We start from the raw sequence: 24,506 nt of genomic DNA on the forward strand, positions 1-24,506 counted from the left end.
AAAACGTGATGATCTCCCATTCAATGCATTGATAGCATCCGAATGGGGTGCTGCTCCAATTCATTGTTAGTTGGAACAGCTCGAGAAGTAGTCATTGATTACCGCCTCAGCTTATTCAGTAAAAATTGCACCCTGGGAAAATGTAACTGCACTCTGCCTTAAACTCAATAAATGGCCGCTTTTTATTCCCCACTTTTACATTTTGCTCACCTATCTTTCCTCATTACTCATTACTGTGAATGATTGACAGGGTTACAAGACGAGTACATTAATCTGATAACATAAAAAAACTACTGGAATTAAAGGAGAAAAGTCATGAAAATCATTTCATAAATCTTTAAATTATGAAAATCAAATGAATATCAAGTCCATATTCTAATAAAGCTAGAAATAAAATTCTGCAGTAAATTATACTCAGTGGATTTGGTAATGAATTCTAAATATGTAAAATAACCTTCCCAACCTTGCTTTTCGACACGGACTGTCTTTTGTGAAATGTTAATTGCTGCTCACATTGTCGTCTATATCCATATATGCTTTATCCTCGGTAGGTCTGATGAAAGGAAAAGACTAATTTCAGTGTTAATGAGCTATAATCATTACAGCTGGAATCCCCAAGGCATTTCTCGTAATTAAAAGAAAACATAGATATGCACACACACACACACACACACACACCGAGCTGTGCTTGTAGCACAGCCTCTTCAAGGATTATACAAACAGGCCTCCAGAGATCTGTGAAATGAAGAGCTCTTTAGCATTATTATTCACTGTGATTAAAACTTAATTACGATGATTCATTTTTTTAACCTTTCTCTTTTTTTCCCATCGGTAATAACTAATGAACTAACAAAAAAATAAATCTATTACAACTTAAAAACCTAGTACAGTAACTGGAGTTACCGACTGTACAGTAATGTCAGGTTTAGCATGATGGGTGTTTTCTGATTCCAGTAATACTGTCTCAGTTTTGACCATGCTGAACAGCTGCATGTTGTGATGGAGATTCATGACAGTGCAGAGCAGAAACAATACCATCTGGTCCTTGTGGCTTTAGACATTATATTTAGATTACTGCTATTTCTTTAAATTAGCTGTCAAAATCACAGATGTTCCAGCAAATAATGTTGATGTGTTTCATCATACAGAGCATCATGGTGTCAGCGGTTTCTGTAGTAACGTGAAAACGTACCTGAAACTTGTCTACAATTCCTTAAGATTTATGTCCATTGTCTCCCTCTTCCGATGGAGAGAGGTAATTGCAACTAAAATAGAGATTTTCTCTTATGGGGGTCCCTGGCACAAAATATGTTCAGATGGGGAGGTCTGCGGCCAAACACATCCTTGACATGAAAATGTTTGAGAACAACTGCTGCATACGGAACGGTTTTGTACATCTGTATGGAAATTGTATAGTGTTGGAGTAGCCTACTATTAACCCTTTAAGACCTGGAACGTGTCTGTGTAATTCTTTTATTTGAGCTAAAATGCATTATTTTACACGTTGGCTATTCAAAAATAGCAGATCTACAAGCTCATAGCGCGGCACCGAGTGCCGCGCTATGAGCTTGTAGATCTGCTATTTTTGAAAAAACTTGAAAATGTGTGCAAATCTTTGAATATATATATTTTTAAAGCGAACATTTGTAACTCAAATTTTTGCATCTGGGGGTCCCTGGAACAAAATATTTTGAGATGGGGGTCCACGGCCAAATACCTATCATTTTGGGGGTCCTTGACGTGAAAATGTTTGAGAACCACTGATATAGAAACATACGTTTTACAGAAAACTGTTGGGATTTAGAAGACATTCGTAGAATCGGCTTCAGGTCTTAATGGGTTAATAGCCTTGCATGAGATACCTGCCTCTATGCACGTGGATGAAGGTAATGGAGAGGGAGCAGGAAGATTAAAAGTGCCCTTACATGGCTGTCCAGGAAGGGAATGGACATAAATTGGGGTGATAAATCACATCTTGTATGTATTTGAGCACAGAGGTCTGGGCTGGTTTCCAGTTGTTAGAAATCACTCGTGCCGTGCCCGCCGCAAACGCATCGTTTTATGGGGGAAAAAGTTCAGGGAACAGTTCCTTGGCACTGAAAAGACATTGAGCATTTTGGAGTCATGCATTTTTGAAGGCACATTTCTTACCTAGAAGGGTTTCTTTGTGTCATTGAAATTCCCTTCACAGGACAACCGCTTTTATATTAGATTACAAAGTCTGTCCATTACTTCTGTACCATTGTGAGTTGAATCGGGAAGGGACATGCCTATTATTGGACAGGGATCTCTATGAATATTTTACAAGTCCACTCAGTGAAATAAGAGATTTTGACATGATTCATATGAGAAAACGATTGCACCTTGAAGCACAATAGATTTTTTTTTCCAATAATGAATCATAAGGCCTCAAATGTATATTTGTCTACTGACTACTTGCATAAAAGCCACCATCACACACGCTGACATACATACACGTTGACACAAATTGTCTTTATAGAAGTATACTTGTTGTTGGGCACGGTGGCGCAGTCAGTAGCACTGTCGCCTCACAGCTAGAAGGTCCTGGGTTCGATTCCCGCCGCTGTGGGCACTGGGGGTGTGTCTTCTCCTCCGCGTCACCAGCGCCCATACCCTAGGTGGGGTTGGCGAAAGGGCCTACTCTGTGTGGAGTTTGCATGTTCTCCCCGTGTCTCCTAGGGTAGTTAATACCCTCACAAAAACATGTACTAATCCTGGTCACTATACTGCCTCCCCCTGGTCAGCCGGGGCGCCTGATGGAGGGGAAGGGAACTGGTTGGAATAACGTGTTCCTGCCACGCGCTACGTCTAACCAGGGAAACTCTCCCCTGTCAGGTGACAAGAAGGTCAGTTGGCTCTCATGCATTGAAGGAGGCATGAGCCCTGAGCCCTGGCCTCCCTAGGCTGGTGGGGGGAGTGTAGTGCCCAGGATCACTTTGCAAATTGGCACCGGGTGAAAAAAGGGTTACAAAATCGAGGGATAAAAATTATTGGGAAAAAAAAGAAGTATACTTGTTGCATGTCTCTCTGCCTTCTTTTCCTACCTCTCTCTTCTCATACAAGTACTTGATGTAAGTTCTGCTCTGGCTTTTATGAGTCTACAGTATATTGCTTTCTCTGTTGCGTTGTCTCTCTCCCTCTCCCCCTACATATATCTCCCTTTTCCCTCCTTCCCTCTCTTCTAAATCTCTCTCTCTTATAACCCCCCTTTATGATGTTGATTCTATGGGACCCATTTCCGTGGGCCTTGAGCTTTAATATGGTTTGTAGATCTCAAGGGTGGGGCAGTTAGTGGGATATTTACAGTGTGTTAATCCATTGAGACCGGGAAAGCATCTGTGTCATTTTTAGATTTCTTTAGCTATTCAAAAACAGCAGATATACAAGCTCACAGCGCGGCACCGAGTGCCACGCTACGAGCTTGTAGATCTGCTATTTTCTTTTTTTTATCGTTAAAACGTGTGCAAATCTTTGAATATATACATTCTTAACTCAGATATTTGCTTCTGGGGGTCCCTGGAACTAAATCATTTGAGATGGGGGGGTCCGCGGCCAAATACATATAATTTTGGGGGTCCTTGACATGAAAAAGTTTGAGAACCACTGATTATAGCAACATACGTTTTTTTTTTCCAAAAACTACTACTATATTCAAAGATTCGCACAAACTTTCACGATAAAAAAGAAAAATAGCAGATCTATAGCGGCATCTATAGCGGCATCTATAGCGCGGCACCGCTATGAGCTTGTATATCTGCTATTTTTTGAATAGCCAAAGAAATCTTACAAATAACTTTGCGTTCCCGATCTAAATGGATTAAAGGGGAGTCAAGGTTACCCATTTTTTGCTGGCTTCCGCACCTCCCGCTGATTAACATTGGAGATTCTTTCCCTTCCATTTACCCGACCAGGAGGAATCTCTCCGGGTTATTGCTCGGGGCTGTGCTCATAGTCATTACCACCCCTGACTTGTCTCCTCATAGAGGCTATTATACAGTTCTGCTGCATTTGTCCAATGGTGTGGAAACAGCTCATCAGTGGATGAGTGTGTTCCGGTCTAGAATGTGCCTGGCATTTTAATTAGAGCCCATTCGGACGGTCGGACCAATGCCAGATTTTTTTGGGATCGATGTCGATCCTGCTTTTGGAGAGTCCTATAGACCACTGATTATCAATGTTTTGTAAAAAAAAAAAAAAAAGACGGTGAAATCTTGAAATCTATTTGAAAAACGTACATTTGATTAAACTAAAATTATTGTATTTAACTCACCGAGTGCCAGAATTATTTCTGGCTATGTTGTCCCAGTGCCATAGTTTTTTTCAAAGTAAAAAAAAAGTGCTTAGGAAGCGAGATACAGCCTTTTTTAGTTATAAGTTAAACAAGGAGTGGATGGAGCTACAAATCTTCAGATAAGTATATCTTGGGTTCTGAACATGTTTTTTTACTTTTTTTTTTCAAAAACACGTCAAACACGTCATTGGCACGTTGCGCCATAGCGGTAAAACGCATGAAACACGTTAATGGCACTCAATGAGTTAAGCACGAAGCCCTATTCAAAAAAATATATAAAAAACACAGCCGGTGTACAAGCTCACAATGTATGAGTGTGATTTGTGAGCTTGTAAACCTGTTATTTTAGGAAAATGACATGCCCATTATCCAAAAAGTGTAACATAATGGCGATATATCAGCCAAACGATATATCGGTCAGGCTCTAATTATGATTCCGAATTAATAGTGAAACCCCATTAGTGATTCTCAAACCTGTGGGTATCCTCACAGAGGATACTGAAAGTGGGCCCCTAAGTAATTGGTAAAAACACTTAAGATTTGAATAATAATATAACATTAATATACATGTTTCTTTACAAGAGTTTTCATTGTGACACAAATAAACAGGAACTTATTGTTGGTTCCATTGGTCAGATGGGTGGGCCAAAAACCCGTTTTTAAGTGGGCCCTGATCGAGAACAGCTTGAGAATCGCTGTACAATGTATACCGTTCCATTGAAATGCACGTCTTGTGACTGCCCTTTGTTCTAATGACGAAATAAAGTCCAGAAATAAACTGTGCTTAAACCTTAAGGCGCTTTTTATGTCTTGCTCAAAATGCTTTCCGAGAAATGTCTCTCTTCAAGAGGTAAGACGCTTCGTCTTCTCGTGTGGTTTGACAATCACCCCGACTTCCTCTTTTCTGTTCCCGCTCTTTTTCCACACTGCATTTTTTGTCCAGTTCAGTGTTGCCAGATGTACGATAATTATCGTATTTGAACTATAATGTTCCCCTCTGTACGATGTACGATCAATATTTTTTTTTAAATCAGATAATTTTGCCATATTCAAAAAAAGTGTGTTTCCCTGGTTTGGCTTTTCAAAATAAGTCAGTAAATCAGTCCCTAGATCTGTACTTGGAGGCATTAAAAACACTTTCTAGTCCAGTTTCAGGCTTTATTTGTGTAAGGTCCAGGAGGTTGCCTGCTTCCACGCAGCATATGTGATGCGTTTTTATCTTGTAGGAGTCTCAAACAAGGTTGTTTCTTGAATAAATACGCACTTCTTTTGTGAAATGACAAATTTACGCCTGTGATTTATCTTTTTTGGCTTTGTACGATAGTTTTCTTTCAAATATGATCATTTTAAGCCTCCGGTACGATAATAGTTCTTTTCCCATCTGGCAACACTGCTCTAGTTCAGCTTTTATTTGTTATTGGTTGCGTTGCTGCTTTCTTATGTGCATGTGTGCGTGCATTGCTACTGTATACATGTCATGACTTATTCATTACTCTGTAATGCATATAGTACTCGACATTGGTTGTGGCATTTTATGTCATTTGGATTCCATATTGTTATCTTCTGTGCATTCCTGTCATGAAACCCCAATTATCCATATTCTGTGACGATGTGACAGCAAGTGTTGTTGTACAGAGCTGTAGACAGACACAGGAAGATGAAAGCATGGTTCTGTCGTGCATTTGGTTCTTCCTGTAAACATTGTGTTTGTGTGTTTCATTTTGGTATGTGTTTTAATGTTTATCTTAACCCATTCAATCCGGGAACGCATCTGTGTCATTTTAGATTTGATAGATGTATTTTTTAAAGCGAACATTTGTAAAATATTTTGTTCCAGGGACCTCCATGATTTTTCAAAAATAGCAGATCTGCAAGCTCATACTGTAGCGCGGCACTCGCTGCTATTTTTGAATAGCCAAATAAATCTAAAATGACACAGCATTCCCAGTTTTAACGGATTAAGCCCTGTGCTTCAATGTGTGTGTGGCAAAAGAGAGATGTCTGCATTTTTGTGGCTGAATGTATTCACTAATCCTTCCATCCCCTGTCCCTTCCATCCCTCCCCCTCATCCCTTCCTCCTTGTCCACCCCTTCTGTCCCTCATTGTCCGTCCTTACTCCTCCTCCTCTCTCTCTCTCTCTCTCTCGCTCTCTCTCTTTCACTCATCCCAGTTGATCAGAGTATGTTCGAGAATTCCATCGCTCAGCAGCAGAGTCCTCAGACCTCCAGGCTGGGCCAGCCGTTGTCCCGCCGCTCCCCAGGATCCACTTACCCCAGTGTGGGCAACAACTCCGTGGACTCCTTGTCCTCTGGAGGCCAGCAAAGGCTGAAGAATGCCCTTAACCTGGGCAAGGCTGTTGGGGCGAAGGTTAGCCCCCACACCAGCAGCAACAGATCATACAACTCTATACCTTGTATTATGCTTTCATATTGTACATTCTGATATATGCAGTATGTAGGTTGACACAAACCTACATACTGGAAGGAGAAAATACATTTAATTTTAACACTTCACTTAAAGTAATACTAGGTAACTTTAAAAAAAAAACGAAAGTTAAATTGTATATTTTTTGTGAGTGGCAAATGTTTCACAACACCCACTCCATGAATTTCACCCCCGAAAGCCTTTTATAAACATATTTTCTATTGAAAGTGGACATGGGCGAGGGGGCACAGTGGCACAGTCGGTAGTGCTGTCGCCTCACAGCTAGAAGGTCCTGGGTTCGATTCCCGCAGGGGACGCTGTGGGCGCTGGTGGTGTGTTCTCTCCTCTGCGTCATCAGTGCCCATACCCTAGGTGGGGTTGGCGAAAGGGCCTTTCTGTGTGGAGTTTGCATGTTCTCCCCGTGTCTCCTAGGGTAGGTACCCTCACGAAAACATGTAGTAATCCTGGTCACTATACTGCCTCCCCCTGGCCAGCCGGGGCGCCTGATGGAGGGGAAGGGAACTGGTTGGAATAACGTGTTCCTTCCACGCGCTACGTCCAACCAGGGAAACTCTCCCCTGTCAGGTGACAAGAAGGTCAGTTGGCTCTCATGCATTGAAGGAGGCATGAGCTCGGCCCTGGCCTCCCTAGGTTGGCAGAGGGAAGGTAGTGCCCAGGATTACATAGACAATTGGCACTGGTGTAAAAAATAGGGTTACAAAATCGTGGGATAAAATTTAAAAAAGAAAAAAAAAGAAAAGAAAGTGGGCTTCTTTCCCGCGACCAACTACCAAGCAGTAACTAAAAGGAATTTTGCAATGTTTTTTATGGAATTATAGGATTTGAAGATGGAAAAATGACAGCAAAAGAAAACACAGCTCACGATAACTAAAGCTCCACTGGCTAAGAGAAACGATCCGCAGATAGTATAAAACAACAAAAAAACGCTTTTTGAAACACTTCCGCTTTCTGGCTGCTAAAAATCGTTTTTTTTTTTTTACCTGCCTAATACGACTTTAACTCATTGACCATTTTCACTAAGCTTTGAAAAAATCATAGAATATTAGACTTCACAACGATCTACCCGCTGATCATTTTAAAAGACGTTGGGGGCTCGTAGAAAAAGAGAAAATAAATTGTGCCGCTGGATTATCCATTCCATAGTTGTGGGCAGTTGAATGTAGCTTGTTTTTGCCAAAAAGCAACAGAAAGCAGAGAAGAATAGATTTTTATAAATCCTACAATACCAAACCAGCTCCATTTTGTTGTGATCACGTGATCATCATCATCCCATCATACGCCCCCTAACCATTGAAAACACCACACGCTCGTCAAATGCAGTGTGAGCCTCGGTCCAAATGACGAGTGTACACTGTAGTGTGGCAGTCAATGAGTTAAAAGGATTCATTGGCATTTGCCATTTTATAACAACATGTCTTTGCTATGCAGTACAGTAACCTTCTGTACAATACCATCTCACTGTGGAGTGGACACACTCCCACTCATAAACGGAGGTCCATTGCACACTTCCACTAGGAAATGTTTGTGTAATATGTGCCGTAAGGGATAATCAACAGCAAGCTGTGTGGTTATATTGGATAATAATGCATAATGTGGAGGCTAATAACCCTGTAATGTGAGGCGCAGGGAGACGTTGCCTCCACAGACTGCATTATCTTCAGATAACGGCACGGCTGAAGTTGATTATACCTTTGATTATACCTCTTTATACCATATGGCCTCTTACCAAGAATCAAAACGAATCATTTATTCATATTTTGGGGCAGTGCAGTCTTTGAATTTAATCATTGCGTTGGCATTATTTTTGATCAACTTTGGAACAAACGTTACCTTACTACTAGGGGTGGGACGATATGGGTACCTCACGATACGATATATATCACGATATTAGGCCCACGATAACAATATATATCACGATATTCGACAAGATTCGTTATATTGCGAAATCACGATATTCGTTATATATTGCAAGAAATTTTACCAACGATATATCACGATAGTCCTTGTATTCAATTCATAAACACATAAAATAGCACCAAACAGTTAAAAATCATCATTACACAAATACAGAGTTGGAAAAACAACGTATCACTATTTTTTTTTTAATATCGATTTTTTCAAAATTAATATCGATTATTTATCGCGGGATAAAGTATCGATATATCGCGATATATCGCGATATATCGTCCCACCCCTACTTACTACTGCAGCAAATGGAAGAAGTCGTAATAATAATGACCTAGAACTGGGTAGCTGACCACACACAGACACACGCACACACACGCACGCACACACACGCACACACAATACATTTTATGTCCCCCCCAAAAGGTCAAAAGTCATCTTGAAATCCATTATATTGAAACCCATTAGCCTAAGTAACCATTAAAACCGGCACCATTTCTATTATGAATATTAACTTAGAAAAACCTCCGGCTAATCAGAAATGAGTATTCTCTATGGCGTGATGTAATTAATGAGGAATGAAAGTACACTACCCTTGCCTTTTTACCATGTTCTCTCAGCTTAACGTTGATAACCTCTCTCTACTGCGGCCCCCCAGGTCAACGACCTGTTGAGGAGGAAAGAGCCAAGTCACCATGGAGACATCGGTGTTACCGAGGTCAACAAGAACGTCGGGGCAGTATGGACCAATAACCAGACTACTACTGCCAACAGGTACACACACACACACACACACACACACACACACACACACACACACACATAAAGGAGAATACATGCAGGGACATAAATATTATAGGTGCAGTACGGTTACATTCACAAAATCATGGCATATGTTTTCATGAAACAATAGGCAAGTCACTCAGTACTCTATGGCATTGGTTCTCAAAGTGGGGTCCGGGGACCCCTAGGGGTACTTGAGGGGATACCAGGGGGTCCCCAGCTACTGTAAATGATTTATAGGAACCAAATGGACCCTTATGGGTCTGTAACTCTGAGAGTGTACAAATGGAACCAAATGGACCCTAACGGGTCCATTTGGTTCCATTTGTACACATTTGTACACTCTCTCATATTAAATTAATATTGATCTTACAATATGAAATGGGGTCCCAGAGATAGAAATGCCATTAAATGGGGGTCCGTAGCCTAATGCATGTCAAACTGGGGGGTCCTTAAATTACAATGATTGAGAATCACTGCTAGAGCCGTAAAAATCTTCTCTTATGGGGGTCCCTGGCTTATCTTTTCAAATGGGGGTCCGCGGGCTAATAAGTGTCAATTTGGGGATCCTTGACATGAAAAGGTTTGAGAACCACTGCTCTATGGGTATAAGTAACAGCGTCTCCCGCCATATATGGCGACCTGCCAATTATAGCAGAGACAGCACAATACTTTGCCAGCCTTTTTGCCTCCTTTTTGGGCATCCCCAGTTGTTGAAGCCCTCTAACAACCAGTCTGTGGGTATGTCCCAGGCTGCTGAATATAAAACCAAATAGTCTGCACCTATAACCCAGCTCTGAGATGGTATGTAGGAGTGGTTGGTATTTAATGACCTTGGTAACCATAAAGGCCTCCTCTAGGCTAAGGTCAAAGGTGCATGCTATCTCTAACACACACACACACACACACACACACACACACACACACACACACACACACACACACACACACACACACACACATAAACACGCACACGCACACGCACACGCACACGCACACGCACACGCACACACACACACACACACACACACACGCACACACACACACACACACACACTCTGCCTCTCTCAAAGCAGTGAGTGACTTCATGAGATATGGAGCTACATCAATATTAACATGAATAATATTGATTATCATAGCGCTGTAGTTTACATGTTTACTCAAATGAATACATATTTTGTATACTTTGTTTTTTGGAAATAAATATTGTGGGCATTATGTGGCCATTGGCAGGGAGAAACAAAGAAAGAACCATGATAATAGGCTGGATGAGATCTGCTTCTTGAAAGTGTCTTAAGCGGAAGTAGAGGAAGTACCGCCCTAAAGGAAGTGACATTGATGCTGTGCAGATCTGTTCACATTCCCAGGTCATGAAAAAAAACACTTTGTGATAAAGTGATTGGTCGGAAAAAAAGTACATACAATGGAAGTCCTGCCCTACTGTAGTTAGTTTTTTCCAAGCTTTGCTCCTCGTGAGATGAGATAATGATGACTGGGAACGAGGTTAACCCATTAAGACCGGGAACGCATCTATGTGTCATTTTTAGATTTCTTTGGCTATTCAAAAATCTTGAAAATTAGTGCAAATCTTGGAATATATATTTTTTATAGCCAACATTTGTAAAATATTTAGTTCCAGGGACCCCCAGAGGCAAAGATTTGAGTTACTAATGTCCGCAAAAAAAAAAGAAGTTAATTGCTGGATTGAGGATGTGGCAGTATTGACGTCTGTATATATACGGAAAGTGTATTTGAATGTGCGTACTGTATATGGGTATATGCGCGCATTCGGGTGTATATCTTACACACACTTTCACATATATGTGATGGTGTGGGTAAGTATGAAGTCATGAATGTAAATATTGAAACATATTTTTTGTTTGATTAATACAAACTAATTAAGTAGTTTTGAATGTAAATGCGGATCATTTTTGAGTGGTCATACAATATGAACTTTGTAACTTTGAATAACTTAAAACAATATGTATGAAGGATAGGCATAAATAAGCTATGAGCTTCTGCCTATGCCTTTTCGATCTAACAGAATGAAGTAGTGAATTACAGTGTGTTATGTTTTGATTATGTTGATGTGGATCGAAATAATCTAAAATAAACTAAAATGATAGATTGTAACTGACAGAATGTCGCCATTATGATTCCCCATTGCTGGGCAAATCAGCCACTACTGCTAAGGTGCCCTTGAGCAAGGCAGTTAATCAAATGTGACAGGGGAGCTGATCAGTGATCAGTGACCATGGGTTTGCTGACTGTGGTTCTAATGGTTATATCTCAAGTGTGAACAGTGGTGGAAAAAGTACTCAAGTGTACTTAAGTAAAAGTATCAATACTGCAATATAGAAATACTCTGTCACAAGTAAAAGTCCGGAATTCAAAATGTACTTGAGTAAAGGTACAAAAGTATTGGTATCAAAATGTACTTAAAGTACCAAAAGTAAAAGTACTCATGTTGCACAATGTCCCATTTCACAAGTTTTCAAATGTATAGAATGTATAAAAATCCTTTGAAAATAGCAGATCTACAAGCTCACAATGCGTCACAACGCGACGCATTGTGAGCTTGTAGATCGGCTATTTTCAAATGGCCGAAATGTATATAGGGCTGAAGTGGGTAATGTATGTTTTGTAATAATAATCAAAATATACAAAATCTACAGTTGTAACTAAAGTTGTCAAATAATTGTAGTGGAGTAAGAGTACACTATTTGCCTCTGAGATGTAATGAAGCAGATTAGTTGCTTTCCACCACTGAGTGTGAATGTGTGTAACTTGATGAATGCATTGCAGCAGAGCATTGCAAAAAAAAAACACTGAAAAGGAGAGTGGTTGAAAAGGCTTAATATAACTGACTATTCATAAATCAAGAGATGTTTTTTGGAGGTGTAAAGCCTGATTTATTCTTAGCCACACACCCACTGAAAATAACAACTTGGTGCAATCTGTTCTTTTCGGTGAGCAACATATTGAGGAGAGATAATTGTAGTATAAATTGAGTTTTTAGTAGAGTGTGACTCAACTAAATGCTTCTGGAGGTGTAGTGCCAAGTCCAAAAAAAGACTGTCTAATAGTAAAAAAAAAAAAAAAAGAAGAGAGAAATTAGAAACACATCCAAAAAACTAATCAGAGAATTACATATGACTGGTTTATTGCATCCATAACAGTCACATCTTGATGTGTCAAGACGCTATAAAAAAGGCTGTTTGAGCCCAAATGTTATAGGTGCAATAAACCAGTGATGACGTTATTTATTGGAGTTGCTAGTAATATCACTCTAACCCCGTTTCCACTTTTATCTCCACCTCACGAGGAGATTAAGACTGCCAAAAGAACTACGGCCAAACACGTCTACCCGGAAGTATAGGCCTACATGTTTTCAGTGGTGGAAAAAGTACTTAAGTACTTAAAAGTATCAATACTGCAATTTAGAAATACTCTGTTAAAGGTAAAAGTCCGGAATTCAAGATTTACTTGAGTAAAAGTACAAAAGTATTGGTATCAAAATGTACTTAAAGTACCAAAAGTAAAAGTACGGTACTCATTGTGCAGAATGTCCAATTTCAAGTTTTCAAATGTATGAAAATCTTATAATTAAATAAAATAGCAGATCTACAAGCTCACAATGCGTCGCATTGTGACGCATTGTTCAAATGGCCAAAATGTATATAGGGTTGAAGTGGTTAATGTATGTTTTGTAATAATAATCAAAATCTACAAAGTAACTAGTTACTAAAGTTTTCAACTGCAGTGGATTAAAAGTACAATATTTTCCTCTGTACTTTACTTGAGTATTTCCAATTTCCAATACTTTTACTTCTACTCCACTACATCTCAAATACCTAAAATGTACTTTCCACCACTGCATGTTTTCCAGCCTACCGGACTTCCTGTAGCTCTCTGTACTTCCTGTACTTCCGTTTAGGCGCTTTAGAACAGTGGTTCTCAAAGTGCTTTCCGGGGACCCCCAGGGGTCCTTCAGAGGGGTTCCAGGAGGTCTCCAGCAAATGTGAATAATTAAAGGCAATGTGTTCCTAAACATGTTTTTTCAATTAATGATCACGGATAAAACAAGGCTGACTTTGTTGGAAGTCGGAAATCAAATTAAATGTTAATTCACTTTAACTCTCGGAACTCTCAGATTAAATGGAATTGGCTTTCACTTAAACCTCTGTGTTCATTACTTACTGTACATATACACTGTTTCTCTCTTCTACTGCTCTACCACACACACACACACACACACACACACACACACACACACACACACACACACACCATTGTGTCCTTTGCCTTTACATGGAGAGCAGTTCTGCTTCAGAAAAACATTGATCTGATTGCTCTCTAGCTGAAGACAAAAATAAGGTTGTATTTAACCCATTTAGACCGATTTAAAAAACGTAAAAAGAGCTTCTAGATCTGCTATTTTTGAAAAATCCCTGGCACAAAATATTTTTGAGAGGGGGGTGGGGGGTACCTGTTGGTGCAATTTAGCAAAGCTGCTCCTCAATCTGCTAATGTGTACTGTGTCTGTGTGTGACTATAATAACTATTTTTTGGTGAGATAAATGCTACAGCAGTTAAGTGTAATGGGCTTTGATACAGTGCTCATTACAATATGTGCTTACATGAAACCCTATAGCATCCCTATTCTGCGTGGTGAACATTCAGCAAAAAAATAGTAGATCTGCAAGCTCACAATGCGTTGCAATGCATTGTGTGAGCTTGTGCAGTAGATCTGCCAGAAATGTGGTGTAGCTAGAGGGAGAAAAGGAGGGGACCCTCGGAGGCCCTGGTCAAAATATGGGGTTTAAGTGGTTAAACACACAGTAAGGGAAAAAACAATAAAACAAAACCATTAACCTTTTCTATCCGGGAAAGCATAGACTTTGTAACAGTTAATATCTGTAGATATATATTCAAAGATTTGCACAAATTTTAGCGATTTTTCAAAAATAGCAGATCTACAAGCTCATGAGCTTGTATATCTGCTATTTTTTAATAGCCAAAGAAATCTAAAATGACACAGATGCGTTCCCGGATTGAATCATTGTATCGGGTTTGGGAAAATCAAAAGTGACATGCAGTCTGATCATTTGTGGGGTTTCCCCCTGCAGGGATGGTTTTATTTGTCATTTCCATGTGTTATCTCCTCTACATCATGGCTGCTTGCCAAAGATAAAACAAATTAGTGAGAAGAATAAACATTTCTTTGGGAAATTAGATAAAGTAATTAGTGGCAACAACCTTACTTGGCAATTGCCTTTATTGGCAACTGTGCTTGAATGGTAGGCCACCGACCGATGTTAAAAATGTTCTGCTAGCTTAGGTTGGCTGCGTTGGCTATACTTTGCAGGTAATCCCAATTCCCAAACTAAAACATCAAACTGTTTTGTCAGCTATATTTTAATGCTGCCAAGATGTTCACTCAGCAGAAGAAAATTACTGTAATTTTATGTATCTACAGCCGTGCAGGGTCAAACAGAGTATTTGTGGATTAGCTGATAGCTCAGCGGAGAGCTTGTAATAGCCACATGGTTTAGAATGGTGATACTTTGTTACTTGCGTGGTAATCTGTAAATGAATCTACACGCCCCTTCCAGCTAATAAGAATTAACTATTTACTTGCACTATAACCCATTGAGGCCGATTCTACAAATGTCTTCTAAATCCTAACAGTTTTCTGAAACACTTTTGTTGCTATTAATATCAGTGGTTCTCAAACTTTTTCATGTCAAACTATATGTATTTGGCAGCGGACCCCCATCTCCAAATATTTAGTTCCAAGGACCCCCAGAAGCAAAAATTTGAGTTACAAATGTTCGCTTTAAAAATATATATATTATTCAAAGATTTGCGCAAATGTTCATGATTTTTCAAAAATAGCAGATATACAAGCTCATAGCACGGCACTCGGTGCCGCGCTATGAGCTTGTAGATCTGCTATTTTTGAATAGCCCAAAGTATATAATAATGGTTAAAGTGGTTAAAATCTAAAATGACAGATGATTTCCCCGGTCTTAATGGGATAATATAAACCCCTCATGAAGCCCGGATAGAATGCTTATAGCGAGCTAAAATGGGTTTGTGTTTTGTGTATTGTTTGCCTGTCACCTCTGGGAGAAAAAGCTCTTGCAGAAGTAATCAGAACAACTCTGTTAGCGCTATGGTGATTACCAAAAGGTAATTTGCTGTCAATCTGGGGATCAGCCTGAGTAAACACGGACGGTCATTATTTTTTGTAAACACGGTTTCACTCATTGTCCACAAAAAGAAGACGAGCATCTTGCCACATTAATTGACAAGCACGCTCATGGAGTGTACACGAATGTATGTATGGTGCCAGTCTCCAAGCAGACACATGGCCAAACTAACTCCACACTTTCCCCAAAAAATCCTCAATATTCTGCCTGTAGCAACAGCTGCTTCCCATACCGTTACTGTACTTGTATGATGTACAATTAATATGAAATGCATTATGCCCCAATACATATGCAAATCACTTCCGCATGTAGTGCAACGTCAAAATGATCACCAGCCTTGGACAACAGATCTACATGCTAACAACACCTCGCGCGTCGACGGTTGTTGCCTTAAAGATCTACTGCCGGCAGCCCCTCCCCCTCAGAGACGTGCAGAGGGATTTGGAGAGGCAGGGGCTGGAATTTCAAAAGGGCACCTATTGCTGGCGCCGGCCGGATGATGTCCTTTTTTTTACATTTCTACCCAGATTTAGAGGAAATATCTCATTTTAAACTAGAAAATGTGCTCCTCGGAGCACAGGTCTCCGCCAGTACTCTTCCTGATTAATCCTGTCTTACCTATTTATATTACATATTGTCACGTGTCACTTGACCAAATTTAGCTTGATCCCGTTAGCTTGACCAATGTTACCTCTCTTCCAAAAACATAAATGTTTTTTGGAAGTGACACACCTATTTATAGGATTTTATTTCGTCATGCGTCTCGCTAGCCAATCAAAAGCATTGGTGACAACATATTGTCACGTGTCACGTGAAGCTTGACCAATGTTAGCTTGGCTAGGGGGGGGGACACACACAGCGTGACGGGAACTAAAACATACTCTCCACCTCTGGCGGAGACAATAACACTATGAATTGAGGGTTATACTGAAAAAAATCACACCCAGTGTGAAGTGAGCGGTGTTATTTAGAAACAGTGGTCATCACAGTGATGGAAGCTCACTTTTTAAAAAAAAAAGGATTTTTTTGAAGTGTGTTATTATTTCATCATGCGTCTCGCTAGCCAATCAAAGCAAAGGGTCTGAATAGAGTCAGCCAATCACGGTACGGCGAAAAGGGTGTGAATAGAGTCAGCCAATCACAGTACAGGGAAAAACGAATTCCCAATCCCACTTATAGGAGCGGCTACACCGCTCAAAAATAACTCCACAAACATGAACAATATTCATACAAAAGTTACTGTCACTGATGATCTATATGAGCAATTCAGCATATTACTCTACAACAGTGGGACACAACCGTCTTGCCCTGATCACATTGACAAAAAAAAAAATCAACAACCACCCAGCCTGCCATAACAATCCAGTATAACCTTAAATTACTGGTTAACAATGTAAAATGAGCAGTTTCATTTATTAAGTATTTAAGTAGCCTTCGATAAAGTAGATGTATTTTATCAATTATTTTAACTTCTAGTTATAATAATTGTTAAAGCGAGTGTGAATAAAAGAAGTTTTAAATGTTTATTATTATTATTATTCTCTTTTTTTTTAAATCTCTGCCAGGCCGATGACAAAGGGGAAGGTTATACCCGTTTTGTGTCCGTGCCTGATCTCACAAACCGCTGGAGCAATTGGCACAATTTTTCTTTGTCTTTAATCCTTTTTTTTGTGCATGCTGCTGGGCCACAGAAGTACCCTCCTACACATACATGTTTTTTTCCCCCAAAAATCTGTTTTATATATTTTATGACATATTTAACCTTACTTTTATTATGGAAGTCAATGTCGGTTGAATCTGGCTGAAACAATTATGGAGTCATACGTCATTGATATGTCATAGACGACTGACGTTATAGACCGTTTGCACTTCCTGGCAGAGATGTGTGCTCCACTGAGCATGTGAACCTTTCAAGTGTTTTTTTTATCCTGAAAACCAGACAAAAATAATAGCCCTCGGCAGATTAGTCTGGCCTCACTCGGTTGTGATTGGATTTCACTGGCCCCGAAGTTGTGGTGCACCAATCAGGAACCAGTATGCAAATATGGGACGGGTTTATCACCAGACTCTTTTTTTTTTAATCCGTCCCTTTGAAATGCAGGTTCCAAACAGAGACTCCAGACTAATATCTATATGCATTGATATTAGTCTGGCTATGCCAGGCTAGTGTTTTTAGTCATGGCTGCCAGTTCCCACCTGATGTCATGTGGGAGTTCTGACTGCTCAAGACCGTACTGAATTACTGCTAGCTTGCACAGCATCTTCAAACTTGGATTCAAATCTAAGATGTAGAGGTCATCGAGTGTGTACCTGTCTCCTTTGTATCCTTTGTATCCTCCAAAGAAGATTACACGATATCCCACAATGCAACAGCTCATACTAGAGTTTGGACAAGGGCCTTTCCCGTTGGGCTCAACCTTCTTCCAGAAAGTCTCTGGGTTGAATTTCCACAGATCATTAACGAAGGTTTCGTTCGTTTCGCCACCAAATATGTACAGCTCTCCATCGTAGGCAAAGGCTGAATTACCGTAGCGACTTTCTGGAAGAAAAGGTGAAGAAGGTGTGCTCAGCCAGCAGTTTATCTCCGTGTCAAACACTCTTAAGTTGTTGAATTGGTTCATGTACCCTATGCCCCCAAATACAAACATCTTTGTCCCAATGATGGTGGCAGAGTGATATACTGAAAGAGGTCCTGGTGTGCCTCTGGTGTCAATGAAAGACCAGACCCTTGTAGTGGTGTCCAACATGTGGATGTCATTAGTGCGTGAGGTAGAACTATGCCGGTATCCTCCATAGATATACATGACCTTCCCCAAAACACAGGCTGAATGGCCCCAACTTGCCTGTGGAACCGTCCCAGAAACCCTGGGCAAGAACCATCTGTGGGTGTTGACATCAAATGCATAGAGCCAGTCACAGTATCCAAACCCGCCCCAGATGTAGATAACATCTCCTATGAGCACAGCTGTGTGGCCCCAGCGACTCCAGGGGACATTACGGGGACATTTTCCTCTTCTAGTTGTCACTGGGAGCAACTTTAACCAGCGTAAAGACACTGTGTTAAAGATGTGGACTTCAATCAGATTACTGTTTTTTTCCCCTCCGAAGCAGTACACCTTGTGTCCTACTGCAACAGCAGCAGCATGACCGACCTTTGGTTGTTCTCTCAGATGTACCGCCCACTGCAACATTTTACACACCAGCAGCACCACCGTCAAACAATGTTACCAACCACCGTAATTATCCGGGGTTAGTTGATAGAATATTAGTCACACTAAAAGTTTCTAAATGTTGCTTTCTTTATTTGACACGTCATTTAAAGGACAATCACATAGTTTGTGATGATGACAGTGTGATGTCATTGCATTATAACGCAATTGTGCATGTATGGAGATCTCTGTATCTGTCTTTCTGTGCCCCTTTTATGCCCATAACACTTTTTCCAAATGAAGAACTTGAGAATTATTTTATACTGACACAACGCTTTGACTTGCTTTGATATTTCTTGTACATTTTAAGCTCAGCACTTCAGCAACCACAGAAATAACAACACACAGATTTATAGATCTAACCAGTCAAATTAATATGATAATGTCATATTTTAGCCTAACTCAGCCTGGCTCCATATTTGTCATCTCACTGTCAACCTGACATGTTTTATCCATAAGTCAGGGCCTTGCTGTTCAAGCTAATATCAGGGTCCCTGCTCTATTGTCTGTCTGCTGTGTGCTATCTATCGGCTTCTGGAATTCATAATATAGCTAGTAATGATAATTGACAACTCATCTCTCCATCTCACCCCCACCCCACACCGCTCTTCTAATATTCAGCCACAACTCCCTGGACTCCTTCCCTCGGCTGGACCCCCCTCCCCCGACGGTGAAGAAGCGCCTCCCCCGCGCCCTGAAGACCACCCAGGACATGATGATCTCCTCGGACCCCGTGGTCGCCTCCCCCGAGACGCCGCCCGACTCCTCCTCCTCCTCTTTTGTCTCCTCCCCGCAAGACAAGACGCCCCTCATCGGCAAGGAGGACCACACCCTGCCGAGCGGACCGTGCGGGCCGCGTGGCGCAGGCGAAAAGGGGGACGGCGCGGAGGGGGAGGAGAACGGAGGGATGGAGGAGCTCGTCTCCCCGCCGGACGAGACGGCCGAGAGCAACGGGAAGGTGGACGGAGGGTCTCGGGGCTCGGGAGGTGAGGAGGAGGAGGCGGAGGAGAGGAGGAACGAGGGAGACGTGGAGAGCCATCATCACACCCAGCTCCAGCTCTCGGTACCGGACGTCATACACAAAGACCCTCTGCCGGAGCCCAGAGCCAATAAGCCCTGCGGCGAGGCCAGGCTGGCTTCCACCCCTCGCTCCGGGAAAGCCCCCCACCGCATCAGCCTGAGCGAGGAGGGGCTGCTGGAGAACGGCGCCCTCTGCAGGAGGGGCTTGGGGCTGAATAATGCCGAGGAGGCGGAACCCCACCCGGACTTGTTGTCGTTCGAGTGAGGAGGTCGACGACCTTAACCCATTCAATCCGGGAACGCATCTGGGTCATTTTATTATTTCTTTGGCTATTAAAAAATAGTGGATCTACGAGCTTGTAGATCTGCTATTTTTGAAAAATCGTGAAAATGTGTGCAAACTTTGAGTATATATATATATATATATATATATATATATATATATAGATAGATAGATAGATAGATAGATAGATAGATAGATAGATATATATAACTGAAATCTTTGCTTCTGGGGGGGTCCCTGGAACATCATATTTAAAAAATTCAAAGATTTGCACAAATGTTCAATATTTTTTCAAAAATATGCGCTATGAGCTATATCTGTTATTTTTGAATAGCCAAAGAAATCAAAAAAATGACGCAGATGCGTTCCCGGTCTTAATGGGTTAATTGGGAATGAAAATGTATCTGATTTAGCTCTGTTTTTCTTCCACTAACGAGGCTGTTGAAGAGTCTTCAAAGATAATCCAAATGCACCATAAATAGATGATTTGAAATTGTATTTTTATTTTGCCCTTTTCTGGAGCTAAGCAGAGAGAGAGTTCGTTGAACTCTGTTGACCTCAGCCCGCCCAGCAGAAAGGTTATATGTCACTGCCTTTTGACTTTTAGTCTGAAAAAATGGAGTGGATCGAGTTGCTTGGACGATCTCAATGTGAAAAATGAATCTTAAAAGCATACCTTCAAGCAGGGCAGGGTCAGGATCTGTGGGCTTCATCCAGTAGGCTGTATAACATATCACAGGTGATCAGACTCTCACCATCATCTCTACTATCTATCAAGCATCTCTTAGGATGATAAAACAAGTCTGACACAAAGACACGTCTCTTGCCCAAACAAGTACATAGTGACCTGCACTCACGATGCATGAAAAAAACACTATGGGGGAAAATGTGTTCATTCCAACTCATGCTAAGTGGGAATCTTGGTAATACTTTTATAATACAGATATAATGGATTCTAATGTTAGTTAATAGAGCATTTCTCATTGACATATCATGTCATTTTATGAAGCTAGTTGATTTTGTTTGATAACATGTAGTATGGATATTACAGTACAGAATGCCTTCATGATGATTTTTGACGAACACTTAAATTAAGTGCTCCATGATGTTTTATTAATCTAGTAATTTTATTTGTAAAATGGGTAAAACGTGATTCTGCATATCTGTCACACACACAACCCTGACCAGATATTGAATTCAAACAGAATGGTATTTAAATCCTGAATGCAATCTTTTTGGCATAAGGTGGAAGTGGCACGAGGTGAAGTAATGTGGAAGGAATGATAGATGGTATGTTAGTCAGTTCACTTTTAATTCACTCAGAATTTAAAGTGAAACATAGTTTTACGGGTAGGGTCATTAAATGTTTCATTATTACGTTCAAATTAACGTAATGATGGCATGGCTCCAGTATCACAGGTCTCGGGAATTTATGAGACAGGCACGGCTGCCGTGTGAATATAAGGTCAGTCGCCTGCTATTGTCCCCCTATTTTATCCCTGGACAATGTAAGGCAACTGAGTGGTTTTGTTCACATGACGATAATGCGTCCCTGTGTGCCTGAACTGCCTCCTCAGACTGGTAACTACTTCCTGTCCCATGAACGGCACAAAAGGCTCTGTGCATAACTGTTAGTTGTTGGTGTCCAGAAAGTGGCATACTGTATTAATTTCCTGTTCCAGTTCACTTTCCCATGGTGGTTCATTTACATACTTATTATTGGCTTGGCAGAAGATTTGAACCGGAGACACATGACACTTTCATATGAGTTTGAACGGTTCGAATCTTCTGCCGAGCCAATCAAACGAAGATATGGGAAAATGAACAGGAAACGGGTATGCCGCCTTCTGGAAACATGGGACTTACAATTATTCACAGAGCCATTAGTTAATGTGTCAGTAGCAATGACAACTTAGTCTCGCATAGCCAGATGTTCGTGAATTTCCGCCGACAGATACGTCTGGTAATATCTCAAGTCAATGTAGGGACTAAAACTGTGTGGAAATGATGCTAAAATGTTTTTTTTACGTAAACAAGGCAGATGCGCTGAGCCCGAGGCTGTCAGGCCGCGCCCCAGTGAGCGTGTGGCCGGTGGCCGCACGTGTCGACGAGCGCGCTGTCCGAGTTAGGAAATAAAAGCCGCGGTGGACGGAATCGTTAATCCCGTGAGGCTAAATGAGCGCTCCCTTCCCTCCGTCTCAGCCAATCACAGGCCGATGCGCCCCAGAAATTCCCCGGTAGACGGAGATGTCCGATTGTCAGGCTAAGTGAGACTAATGAGAGCTACACACGACCGTGACATGAGTGATTCATGGGACTTGATCCAGGCCAAGAAAGGATACCTTTAAAAACTAAGATTTGAACTCCCAACATTTCCCAACCCTGAAAGATGGCACAGTGGACAAGGATGGATGGTATGTGAAGAGGGAATCAATGACAAGTTAGTTTGAGCAAGATTAGAGACAATGAGCCATAAACAGAAAGAAGAAAAGTAGGTTCATTTGACCTGAAAGTGACAAGCCAAAGTGACTGTAATTAAAAGCCATTTTCAGGAGAAACAGAGAGACTCCAGTCTGCTGAAGATGTTTCTAAAAATATATCACAAAGGCAATAGAATCCATAGATTTTAATGCATTTTTTCTTTCTTTTTTTTGTGTGTGGCAAGTTTAATATGCAAGTACCAAAGTCAAGCCATTCCATACAGTAGGGGCAAGTTATTCACAAACCTAGTTGTCTGCATTTGTTGCATTAATCACTTTCAACCTGGCATCCCTAGTTTGGGCATGCCATTATGGGCGAATATTTTACATTTTTCCAAAGTAGCAGATCTACAAGCTCACTACGTGCCGCATTGTGGTGCGTTGTGAGCTTGTAGATCTGCTCTTTTAGGGGAAAACAACAAATAAGTGGTTAAAGGGATATTTCACTTTCAAATAAAATAAACATAAAACAAATATATAAAAAATAAATGAAAAAAGTAATGGAAAAATCACGGCCCCTCACGCATTAGTAGGACATTCTAATGTGTGAGGGGACCGTGATTTTTTCATTCATTATTTCATTCATTTTTTATAAAGAAAATTATGTTTGAATGTTGACATTTGAAAGTGAAATATCCCTTCAAGAGAAGACTTCATCAATAGATGTTTGGGAATGGTGTAACACACACTGTATGAATTGCTGCTCTGGAGCATTCTGTGGGGCAGCCCTGCAGAGGTACTTTGATTAATAGCGCTTGCATTTGGGCTGTGCTTTAAATTAAAGAAGGTGAGTCATCTCACCAGGGTCCAAATGTAACCACTACATACATCGGTGTGTCATGTGTATTTAGCTGAGATAACACCTTTGCTGAGGCCTAAAGTGTACAGTATCCATATTACTTGTTATCAAACGGTGTTACCCTGTAACTCTGGTAATTACGTGATACTTTCCAAAAGCCCCTCCTGCCATAAGGGAGCATGTTAATGAGTTAGAAGTGATTAGGGGGTAATATAGCAATAATTTCCGAAAATTAGAATAGCATGTGAGTTACATGTTGCAAAAGCAGACTCCCACATGTACTGTATGCCAACTCAAGTGCAAACCAAAACAAGAGTTTTAAGTTCATTTTTTTAACAAATTAAGAAGTGCTATTGTTTTTTACCTAACCTGAAAAGGATAATGCAGTATCATACGAGTAATAAGGTCATTAACATCTGAATGTACTAGTTGGATAAGCATAGCTGATACCCGGCTTAGAAGAGTCTTTTTTTACCTTACAAAACATAACCAAACGATAACAACCTGAAAGCTTCTGTCGCTGATGAGCAGAAAGAACGAGTCCAAAACCGTTAGTTTTGATTTCTCGCGATACATGCCGTGCATTATTTCAGTAGCTTGTAGATCGGCTATTTTCGCTACGTTTCAATGACACTGTCATATGACAAAGTATGAAATAGGGCATTAATTTATGAGAGAAAAAAAGTAACATAAAAAGATATAAAGCTGCATATATTATTCACTATTTCAGTCATAAAGAAATGCACTGCCCACACACACACTCACACTGACACTGACAATAACATCCTTTATCGAGGTGAGGATTCAATATGTTAGAACACTAGACCATTGCAGGTGCCTCATAGATATATAGCTACAGCCAATGTTGGATTCAAATAATATAAAATGCCTTACAATGCCTCAAAACCTCTCCTTGACATATTTTATAATACCACAAAATCCAAGCTGGGCAAAGGGCATTTTTAGGCATTCTTTTCACTACAGCCCTAGTCAAGGTTATGGTGGATGCTTTGCTGACCACTGAAGTACAGGTTTTTTATTTTTTACATATATA

The 24,506-nt window shown here is 40.7% G+C and overlaps 1 protein-coding gene across 1 annotated transcript in view; it reads left to right on the forward strand.

Moving 5' to 3' along the window:
• The window catches only part of LOC311051846 (carboxyl-terminal PDZ ligand of neuronal nitric oxide synthase protein-like), a 229,191-nt gene extending 208,944 nt beyond the window's left edge, over window positions 1-20,247 (forward strand). Inside the window, exons 11-13 of the mRNA XM_084066511.1 lie at window positions 6,484-6,680; window positions 9,322-9,437; window positions 19,492-20,247. Of these exons, the coding sequence (XP_083922637.1) occupies window positions 6,484-6,680; window positions 9,322-9,437; window positions 19,492-20,155 (977 nt within the window). The 3' untranslated portion in view covers window positions 20,156-20,247. The remainder of the gene's footprint in view (window positions 1-6,483; window positions 6,681-9,321; window positions 9,438-19,491) is intronic.
• The last annotated feature ends 4,259 nt before the right edge of the window (window positions 20,248-24,506 follow it).

This window comes from Gymnoscopelus microlampas, assembly GCF_963454915.1.
Source record: "Gymnoscopelus microlampas genome assembly, chromosome: 9".
In the NCBI taxonomy this organism is placed as follows: domain Eukaryota; kingdom Metazoa; phylum Chordata; class Actinopteri; order Myctophiformes; family Myctophidae; genus Gymnoscopelus; species Gymnoscopelus microlampas.